The sequence below is a fragment of the Anneissia japonica genome, unplaced genomic scaffold, assembly GCF_011630105.1.
Source record: "Anneissia japonica isolate Jap-2015-1 unplaced genomic scaffold, ASM1163010v1 scaffold6788_len1366326_cov149, whole genome shotgun sequence".
Taxonomy (NCBI): Eukaryota; Metazoa; Echinodermata; class Crinoidea; order Comatulida; family Comatulidae; genus Anneissia; species Anneissia japonica.
In genome coordinates, this window is record NW_022692324.1 from 890,139 (window position 1) to 901,732 (window position 11,594).

The following is an 11,594-nucleotide window of genomic DNA, read 5'->3' on the forward strand; positions in this document are numbered from 1 at the left end:
TGTATTATGTTTTTCGTGTTTATTTATTCATCAAGGAATTGGTGAGAACACTACAATAATGGCTAATTACAACCATAAAGCCATTACAAAAGATTTCATAATAAATATTATAAATAACACATATAGTCAATACTTTGGTGGTAATCCAAAATACAGGTTCTCAAACACAAATGTCTTCCATCAGCTTTATACAAAATGGAAGACTTCTTTTTTAATACAGAAAATCTTAATTTGGATACTAATTTAGGGTCTGTGCAATAATATAGTAGTGGTAATAATTTATGCATCTGTTAAATATTATATTATCTCATTCTAATTTTGGATTGAAAGGTAATTACTTAAATATATACTAAATATTTAATTTTAAACTGTAGGTAAATCAATATATAGCATTTTAGATACCAACATGTTATGAGCAACGCCAGAGCACTTCTTGGACCATTTACAGTAGTTCAATAAATAGGAGTCCAGACTGACTGAAGATAATTTGCTGGTAAATTTTTTAGAAGCAAAGTCACGCTGACGCATGTTTAAGTCCACGATTACGACTCGGTCTGCTTCAAATTGATTTGTTGCGAGCGCATCATGGCATTGTGTTCTTCATAGAATCGCGTTAGGTGCAGTGAGTGGCCTGCTTTCCAGTCCTATGGCGTTGCGACGACGCCCTCTTTGACCATACTTTATAGCGAGGGGCGTCGTATGTACGCCCTGTATAGCTTTCATGATAATTTTTTTTATAGCTATGCTGCCCCCTATAGGATTGTTTGAGAGTGATGTAGGAGTATTTCTGTAGAGGGCCTCCTGTATTCAGGCCAAATAAAATGCCTGCGCCCAGTAAAAACCCGACATTTAGTGTAGATGATGTAATTTCTCAGGTTTGAGAAACGTTTTTCATTAGCTAATTACTCTCAGAAGATTTATATCAAGTGATTGTAATACATTGCAAAATGCTTGCATCAAAAAAACCATGACAATTATATGTCGCCCTCTTGAGATACAGTATTGAAGTACATTGTCTTAACAGTTGAATAGACCGTGTAATGTAACTTGATCTACTTCTGAATATTTGCTCGTTTGTCAACAAAGAACTGAGAAGATAAAAAAAATTTGAATACTATTAGGGAAGAAATTGATAGCACAATAGTCAGATACTGTAAAAGTATTCCACACTTCAAAAGTTGTATAATTAAAGTACCAACTGTGTTTTTCAAATCCACATGGATCAAAAGAGTGGTACATCAGCAATGACCTTTGACATTGATTATCAAGAGCAATCATCCAAAGTGATCATAGGTGTGGTACATTAGCAGTGATCATCTATAACTTTCGAATAATTTCATTAGGTTTTTATATGTAGTCTGGTTGTAGTATTCATATGTTTAAACCAATTGAAAGTATACATACTGCTACGCTTCATTCTACTGCTGGCAGTGGGTCTTGTGTTAGCAAGACTATTCAGACTTCAATAGTGCCCTCTGCCAGCTGTTATCCTGTCAGGCGGTCTGGGGCTAGGATTGGGTCAAACATGTGCTAAACACCTAGCTCCCAGCTTCATAGTTGAATGAAACGTAGTAGTATGTATACTTTCAATTGGTTTAAACATCCGGAATACTTACAACCATAATCATTAATATCTGATCATAAAAAGGATGAAAACTTATTAGAAAAGGTTCAGCAGATAGCAACATGTATGATTTCAGAGGTTCAGCGTATTTCCTATACTAAAATAAAATAGTAAATTCAAGTGTACCCTTGATACGTATTGGGCTAACCATCCGCTCAAATATGCTCCTTATCAATGGATTTACTTGATTCTTGATTATCCATTTTAATTGATTCTTGATTATCCATTTTAATGTATTTACATTGTACTTATATCACTATTATTCAGTATCATTATTGTATTTAACAATTTTATTCTTTATAATATAAAAGTACCAATTTTTAATGTTCTCCTCTTTTAATGTTTTTTTAATTGCTCTGTAAAATTTTAACGTAAATATTACTGTAATTTGTAAATCTCCTGTAATTCAGCCTTTTGTCTGCTAGTTGAAGATCAATAAAGAATAAAGTGAATGAATAAAGTGGATTGACCTGATAGCATTAAGGGGCCTATTAGCATCGTTTTGCTAGGGTCTCAATTTCAAGGATAAAAATCCTGAAATTCAGTATATTCAGTAATACTGTAATCAATAACAATCATAAACAGTGATCTTTGACTGTGAACATCATACTATTAAGTAAGAGTGATCTAGAGTGAACTTCAGCACCCGTTTTCCTTTTCTTACTAACATTTGAGCAACTGTACAGTATGTTAAACCAAATTTCCAAAAGGATAATAAAGTGAACTATGAGCTATGAACTATAAGCAGACAATACTCAAAGCAGTTTATTTTTTTTTCTATTTCTGTCCTAAATATTTCAATAGTTTAACTTACTTTACTTGTAGCAGAAAATGCTGGGCCGAATCTATTAGCTGTCTGGAGGCGCTGCACGATCCATCCTGGGAGTTTACTCTGGATTGACTGTCGAGCATATCGATAGTCTACAAGCAAAATAGTCGCGTAGTCTCCCTTGTGCCGAATCGCACGACCTTAAAAAAATAAGAAGGAATGTATATTCATTATATCTATCAAATCCAAAAGCCTTTATTAATATGTACACTGTGTGTCAGCATATTTACAAACTGTTTCCATTTTTACAGGGTGCATCCAATAATAGAGTAATTTTTATTTTGAACTTTGACCCAATGCATTACAAAGCAAATTACATTATTTACAAAAGTTAATGTTGCGGGTAGTAGAGTACAAGTGATTATAATGGAATACTCAGGGTGTCGCTACAACACCCCATGCTTAGGGCGTACCCACTATTCCCTACAACCAGAAAGAGTTAATAGCTCAACAGAGAATGTTTATATACAACAGCTCATATAGACTTTTAACCATAAAAATATGAGTGTATTACCGATTGACTGGTTAACAGCTTTCATGCAAAGGTTTTCATAATGTACTTGACCAGGTCGGCGGCCATTAATGGCGGGCTAGAAAGAAAAGAAAAAAAAACTGAGTTAAAAAGTCTATTATCATGTTGTGTTTGTAGGCCTTGTAGTAGGCCTAGCAGTGCCTAGAATGTATAATAGTTCAGCCACTGATTATACATAAAAATATTATATTTTTGATACATATACATATTATGTGGGACTCTATGCTGGATAATCTACATCTCTCTCTATATAGACAAGAGTATAAATAGGTTTAATAAACAAGAAAAAAGACAATGTATTAAATGATATTAAACACTAAAAAAAATGTGTTTTAGTTTAAGTAGAGTCATTTAAGAATTGGGCTCATCTTCTCTATGCCTCATTAAAATACAGATTTCATCAAATATATTATTACATAAGAAACAAAATGGTTACCATAGTAGCATCTAAATAATCCATCTTCTCTTTCAGCTCAGGTGACTTGATATTTGCAAATGGAAGACCGACCATCAGTATACACCTGAAAACAGAAAATATTAATAAGGATAATACATAAATAAATTCACATTTTTATACAGATTTTCAGGGAAAAAAATTATTAGTACTTATTTACCCATTAATGAATGTTTATGAGTGCAATGGGAAAAATATTTTCATGAGTTGAAAGGTTTAACTGTTCCATTCAATGAGGCGGAGTCGAGTTGAATGCAGTCAAATGAAAATTCAATTGCGCGAATAAAAAACATTCAGTATTTGTTTTATAACACACTTAAAATAGATTTTCGTCATTGACATTTTATGAAAAAAATCTACCTTATTTCTGAATGATATTTGATATTTTATGAAAACATCTACCCTTTTTCAAAATGGAACAGTGCAGCATCTTTTTAACCAACCAAAAGATTGTATTAGGTTGAAGTCATGCAATGGAGCAAAATGGACTGAACGTTAATGTACAGATGGAAATATAAATGCATGGTGGAACTTAATTTCCATGATGAGTAACGAAATGGGATAAATATGGATTTCACATGATACGTAATCCACCAATCAAATAACAAAGGTATATTTAGATGTGCTACAATTATCATTATTATGATAATGAAATTTATCATGTTTAACCACAGTATAAATAAATACTGACCTTCCGAGATCATTGGAGAAATTAATCCCCTCACTCATCTTGCCACCAACAACACAAAATAAAATGGCACCATTCACAGAAAGGGTATTCCCCTCACTGCAAGCTTTCTGCAAATGAATAAAAAGAGCCGGTTTTATTCATTACATTACATGACATGAATGAATGTTACATTATTGTCGCATTATGAGGTTTAAAAAGAGCTTGGACTGATCCAGGGAAGGGGTTGCTGGCGATGTCCAAACACTTAGCGTTGTTGAAGTGCTGTTTTTCCTAAGCAGAAAAATCCAATGCGCAAAAGCATGACTCGATTACTGTAAATCTTTCTGAGCTACATTGCTGAAACTTGTACAAAATGTATCCATAATTAAACAGATGCGAGTTGAGTGGCTGAGCAGTAAGGCAGGGGCGCCGCTAACTACAGCCTTAACATCGGCGCTGGTTCCAGCTGCTCCTCGTCCAGGGTTTGGTTGGTAGAACCAAGTCTTCTCGGATAAGGACTTAAAATGGAGGTCCAGCGTACATATCTGGCCCGTGTGCACTTTAAAGAACCCATTGCATCTTTTGGAAGAGTAGAGTTTACCCCGATGCTATGGTTCATTTCAGCTCCTATCGTGGAATGATGTTAACATGTAGGTACTATAAGCGCCTCTTAACAGCCGCTAAGTAGTCATGGACCACGCCCATACGCAATTCAGCACAATGACACATGTACAAAATCTTGCTTTCTTAAAATTAACTGTACATTTAAATCCAAGTGTTAACAGCAATACAATTTAACCATGCTACCCTTCATCTTCGCCAAAAATTTAATCAAATGTGAACACGGCTTTATAATACGGCAAACTAAAAAAAATGTTTTATAATAATAATATATTATATTTACATAGCGCTTAATGCCAACAAGGCCTCTAAGTGCTTCATATTACCTCAATGCAACTGGAATATTGGTCCAAAACTTGATCCACTTGGCTCGCTTTGCGAGGCTCTCTGAAGATATGCTTGCGGTTCTGTAGTCGGGTGATTACCCCTGATTTCTCCCAGTGATTGTAGACAACCTTTTCATATTCGTAAGATGGAAAGAAACAAACCAGGCCACCGGGTACTACGTTACTGGTGTTCGTTAAGATGCGACCCAATTCATCCATCTGATAGAAGAAAATCCCCCCATAAAAGAAAAGGAAACAGAAAATGAATGAATGACACCTAGGAGGTCAGTGATAAGAACATTAAAAAAACAAAGTCGAGTGACCAAGCCGTAAGGCAGGGGTGCCGCTAGCTACAGCCCTAACATCGGCGCTGGTTCCAGCCGCTCCTCGCCCATGGTTCAGTTAGTAGAACTAAGTGTTCTCGGATAAGGACTTAAAATAGATGCCCAGTGTATACATCTGGCTTGTGTACACTTTTAAAGAACCCATTGCATCTTTTGGAAGAGTAGGGGTTACCCCGATGCTATGGTTTATGTCAGACCCTGTCCTTGTGGAATGATGTGAACATGTAGCTACTAATGAAGAGCCTTTTTACGGCTGCTAGGTAGTCAAGGACTACGCCCATACGCAATTCAGCACAATGAAAGTTATGTGTTATTCTCCTACCTTTATCTTTCCCTATATAAATAGTACAGTTAATATTATCCATTTATGAATGGAAAAAAGTACAACATCTTATTTGTATGTATAATACATTCTTGCTCCAACAGCAACGCACTAGCCAAGTTAGAAATAACGTTCTTATGCACAACTAAAACAGCAATTGAATGGACTTTCCGGAGTGTCAACCAAAAATTAACAACTAGCCAATCAGAATACGGCCAGGAATATGCGCGTACTAACAAGCACGCGTGTCGTACCACAGTCATTGTTAGGGGGATCTTAACAACAATATCCAAGGGGTAGGGGTTAGCGGAAAGGACTAAAACAATAATAATAATTACTGTATAATTTATTATGTAATAATAATTAATTAATGCACATTGTGTGTATGATCTTACCATCCTTGGTGAGTCACGAGACTGGAACGTGAAGTCCATCTGAAGACCGCTGGGTCCGTGAGCCATCGCAATGGCCAAGAGGTTCTCAGGTGGGATCACATGACCTAAATATAAGAGATAAGAGAACTGTGGGGTTGTTTCAATTTTTTAGAAAAAATTCATAGTAGTTTTTTTGAAGGAATGAACCCACCACACTAGGGATTCAAAGCAGACCACAGAGTTGCAACCATCAGGTTGCAACCAACGACCTGCAAAAATAAGGCAGCATTTACCAGGCAGAAATTCCTTTCTATGTCGTTCACTTACCACAGGAAAATTCAAGTATTCTGTCGGGCGTCACCCCTGCTGATGAAAAGAGTTGATGTTTAAACTCGTCCACGGGTTGCATGGTTCCGCCGGCTACGATGACCGACCTAGCTTCCTTGACAACCTCGGTGAAGTGGACGGCTGGGTTCAGAAGCAGGAACTTAATGCTGGACTTGCTTAATAACTCTAAACAAGAGAAGAAAAGATGTTTAATAGCTTGGTCAGCAGAAGCTGAAGCCAAATGAAGGGACAATTTGAAATCCTAACATTTTGCCCAGTTTGGAGAAATATTTCTTTTATATCTGAAAGAGCAAATGGTCAATATATCTGTAAAAAGATTATTCTTTTCCATCAAGTAGAAGAAAAGATATTTAATGGCTTGGTTAATAGAAACGGACTTCAGAAGCCAAATACGAGACTAATTTAAAATCCTAACTTTTAGCCTGGGAGGAGAGAGGGGAATAATTCTGTCTTATTCTAAAGAGTAAAAGGTATATGTGAGGTCCCACTACAAAATGAGTCTCATCGTTAGAAAATAAAAAAATGAGTTAATATTACATTTAAGTAGATCACATTATAAGCTTTAATTTGGTCTTTGAATGGCTTCCCTAGGATAAATAGATCCAGAGATGTTAGCATTTAAAGTTTATATGTATGAGAACCAGGTTTTGAAAAAATCGGCCTTAAAGATAAACTAACCAGGTACAAATAATAGAATTACAGAATATGCTAAGAGAATACTGTTTTAGTAAGAAAATTCACTTAAAAAGTACACAATCATAAAATATAAGTATCAAGTTATTCAAAAACATTAAAATCAAAATTTTGTAAAAATGTTGCCTTTGACCTATTTTGGTGAATATCTCAATATTATTTCACCAACGATGCGCCTCATTTCGTGGTGAGACCTCACATATACACCATTTCATCAGGAGTAGTTCAAAACAGCACCCTCAATTTACTTGTGATTGCAGCAGAGTATTCATGAATGATATTCAATTAGCAGTATTCAAAGCCTTTCAAAGACCAAATTAAAGCTTATAATGTGATCTACTAAAATATAATATTAATTTTTTGATTTTCTAACGATGAGACTCATTTTGTAGTGAGACCTCACATATATTAAACAGTGAATACAATTAAGCTCTATAGCAAATTATTGAATCTCTAGTATATGAATATGTTATGTTTACTATGATGCATAACTGAATTTGTGTATGCACATGAAACTCAATAATTAATGTCATGCCTTTCCTTTCCTTATCTTCTTAATAATTAAAGCATAGTTTGTGTCTGGTTTACACCAATAATGTTACATATATATACATTTTTTTTATAATTTTGTCTGGGATTTCACATAAAATTTATTCATTTCTTATCTAGTTCGAGGACTTTACCTTGCTTATGAATAACAACACGGCCATCTTTGTCAGTGTTAGTAAGTGCCAATAGGAATGCTTCGATATGCTGTAAAGGTGATTTCATTGGCTGGTATGTGTGCTCTTGTGTCTCTAATGGGGAAAATGTTATTGATGATAGATGGCATTGTCCAGACTTTCACATGTGACATGTCTAAGTATGGTCATGATGACATCACACCCTGACCATATAAAGGCATATCATAAACATCAGAAATAGCATCAATAAAGCAATAATAGTTTCAATTAGAAAATATTAAATATACAGTGACTATACGTATATTTCTGATTATTGATTATACAGTATCTATACATTTTTATTTGATAACCTTATACTTCTCTTTTAGAACATTATTAAAAATTGAAATGATGACAGTCAGCACTTTTACATGTTGGTTGCCAGCGATGAGTATCCTCGTCCACAGGGCGTCGCTGAGGGTGCTAGGGATTAATATATTCGTCAAAATCGGGGTAACATTCTATCGTTTATTACTTCTTTGTTATACACTGTAGAATCACAGATTTAACGGCTGGTAGTTCAGGGAACGATACACTTAGACAATAATGTACCAACTACGGATGTATGTACGTTGTGTTATCTTGCTGGCAGTACACTCGATTGCACGAGTGGGGGGCGCCCTCTGAACATATACCAACCCATGCAAAATGTGGACGAGAAAACTTGCACTTCGCAAAGACAATAGAATATGCTGTCCCAGCGCCGGTGATGAGTTTACTCATACCATAATATTTTCCTGCCAATTTATTATACACACCATTTTGATGATTTATGACTAGATAGAATTTAAAAATTATTTTTGCACACGTGTACTTGTTTTGGCATACGGGAAGGAACCTAAAAAAGTCTGGCAGTCAATGTGTTAAAGACTAATTTTATAAATTTACTTTCTCTAGCTTTCGTCCAGGCAGTGGAGTTCATCAAGTATGTTGCATTCTGTCATATATCTTTTATTTGAAAAAGTCACAATAAAATCACAATACACCTTGTGGCCAAAAACAGAGATAGTGTGTATATACAAGTGTCAGACAGAAATGAATTTACAAAAGTTACAAAAAAAAATAAATAAAAATGTCAAAAAGGTAAAATATAGAAAAGAATGGATTTCAAATGAGGAGCACTGTCGCAAAAACTGCTTTAATGCTGCTTGTTGTGAATTTAAATAAAGAATGAAACTGGTCTCTTAGATAGCCTATTTGTTTTAGCTTTAAGCTCCGAGATGTGATGAGGATTACTGAAGTTTTTTCCAAAAGATTCAAGTTTGGTGGGTGATAAAATATCATTAAAATGCCTAGATGTGGTATATATTTTGAGAAAATTTGCGACAGTATTCCTCCCTTCTATTGGCGAGAGTGACAAGATTACATCTATTTAAGGCGTCATTATAGTCGTTAAATGATGCGCCAAGTATGGTGCGACATGCCCTTTTTTGGATGTACTCCATCATAGCACTGAGATGGATTGTAAGGCCTGGGTGCCAGACAGCATTGGAGTATTCTAATATGGGTATCACATATCCGCAATGAATCTTTAAAAGCTCATCAACCTCCCAACCAAAACGTTTGTGGGACCTGAGCATAAATAGCTTTTTGTTAACTTTGCTCGCTATAGGGTTGATATGGTGATTCCATTTAAGCTGGTTGTCTATCCAAACCCCTAGAACCTTTGCTTTATCAACACATTCAATGGGGGAACCACCACTTTACAGGTCAATAACTGGTTTTGTTTTACTAAAGTAAACAGGTAAGGAAAAACACTTGGAGGGAATTTTTGATTACACCAATCAGATAGTTGGTCAAGGTCGTCTTGTAAATGAATTGGAGATGTATTCTCTTTGTCTTACAAAAGCTTAAGTCATTAACATATTTTAAGCAGTTTTTTGTAGATTGACATGCTGCATTATTCATCATAATTGTTCTTAAGCAAACTAACATAGCTACACCTTTTAAAAAATGAGTATAATAAGGGTACCTTCTGTGGCCATTTCATCTTTCTTTGTCGGCTTTGAATTCTTCTGACTGATCTCTTTTAAGAATTTGGTCATGGCCGACGTTTTCTCAACAGCTGGTTCGACCGATTCCACAGTTGGTTGGTATTTCTCAACGTATCCATTCAACTGTCAGAAGATATTGCATTGTATTAAAATACATTACATTAAAAACTGTAAGTACACAAGGCAGCCAGATTTCAATTTAGGAACACAATGGAGATAAGTTCTAAATTTTTGTGATATCCTCAGAATTATGTTGTTGTATTGCATGAGTTCCAAATAAAGTCAATCAATCAATCAATCATGTTTATGAAACTGTTACACTTTTATTTAAGTGTTTAGATGGGGTTGAGATACACTGTATGTAATAAAATATTTAAAACCATAACACTAAAAAAAAAAATGTAATAAGATAGTCACTAAGGAACACTAATTTCTCTTTACGGCAGAGAAAATTTTTTCCATTTACATTGCACCAAAATCTATGAAAGGACAATTTCATTAAGGATCCGCATTTTCTTCTGCTTAACAGAGTTACCATTGTATATTTCAATTTAAAAATTCAGAAAAATAAAACTTGTTGACAGTCTTGAATAAGCGCCGAGCAAATAAGCACTGCACTAAAAGCCTACGAAAATATTATAAACGCTGCAGTGTTTATTCGAGCATTTACGGTGTTGTACAGAAGACATACAAATAAAAGTTTTAAATCTGTGTATTACCTTCTTTGATATCATACTTTTCTCACAGTATTTTTGAATCTGTATATGAAGAAAAAAACAAACAGTTTAGTGCATCTATTCGAAAATAGAAAATCATCTAGGCTTTCGTGGGCTATCCTTGGTGTTTACACCTGTCATGAAAACCAGCAATTTTGGTGTCCCTAAAGGCATCTTTGGCATTCCATACTTGTTATTGTAAACTTACTTGGTGCAGATGGGTCGACTAATATGCAAATTGGTTTTGGTACGGGGTTATGTGATGCTAGTGAGGGTTTTGTTTCAGTGTACTGCAGGTAGGCAGCCGGACATGTGTGTGCCGGTAGTATAACCACGGAGGTGGTAAAATTTTAGTCTCAACGGTTGTGGAATCCGTTTGGGAGTTAGCCAAGGCTAACAGTGGCCTTCCTTGGTAATACACTGAAACAATTTACTCCTGGTTAGACGTTGTGACGGTGAGTAAAACTGTACAATTGAATATTGCTATGCTAGGCCTAATTTTTGTGAGTATTGATAATTATATCGGTATAGGTCCATTTATTCATGTATTGTGATATATAAGATGGGCGTTGCTAACCATGTGTTTGTAAATGGGGTACGCTCTGTGGAATTATGGATTGTTTTATTTAAAGGCTTTATGGATAGGCTTGATTATCTAGACCAGTGTTGGTTGAGTATCGAGACGACTGTGGATGCCGTGTTGTGTATCGTCGCTTCATTCAATCCAAGTCTGTTCAAACGTGTATACCAGACGAGCGGAGCTGTATTTGTCTGAGGTCGTTCATGTCAGAGGAAGCGACTTGTGTGAACATATAGACGAGCGGAGCTGTACGCGTCTACCTTTGGGATTATTCAGTGTGGGAAGCGTGTCTGGCCGTTTACTTGCAAGTATACTCATGAGAACCTTTTTCTTATTATGCCATGGCTTTATTTTGTTAAATCCATTCATAGATTACTGGTAGATGAGTTGCGCCTCTTCTACATTGCGAATGGTACCTACGTTGTGTGGGTTAAGTGTTTAATAA

At 35.4% G+C, this 11,594-nt stretch overlaps 1 protein-coding gene across 1 annotated transcript in view; it reads right to left on the reverse strand.

Moving 5' to 3' along the window:
• LOC117100245 (ATP-dependent DNA helicase DDX11-like) overlaps positions 1-11,594 on the reverse strand; it is a 20,317-nt gene continuing 8,723 nt past the window's right edge. Inside the window, exons 11-21 of the mRNA XM_033239846.1 lie at positions 10,573-10,611; positions 9,832-9,976; positions 7,821-7,934; positions 6,424-6,609; positions 6,118-6,221; positions 5,057-5,275; positions 4,131-4,237; positions 3,422-3,506; positions 2,968-3,043; positions 2,439-2,593; positions 1-1,088 (exon numbers count right to left, since the gene is read on the reverse strand). Coding sequence (XP_033095737.1) covers positions 1,053-1,088; positions 2,439-2,593; positions 2,968-3,043; positions 3,422-3,506; positions 4,131-4,237; positions 5,057-5,275; positions 6,118-6,221; positions 6,424-6,609; positions 7,821-7,934; positions 9,832-9,976; positions 10,573-10,611 — 1,266 coding nt within the window. The 3' untranslated portion in view covers positions 1-1,052. The remainder of the gene's footprint in view (positions 1,089-2,438; positions 2,594-2,967; positions 3,044-3,421; positions 3,507-4,130; positions 4,238-5,056; positions 5,276-6,117; positions 6,222-6,423; positions 6,610-7,820; positions 7,935-9,831; positions 9,977-10,572; positions 10,612-11,594) is intronic.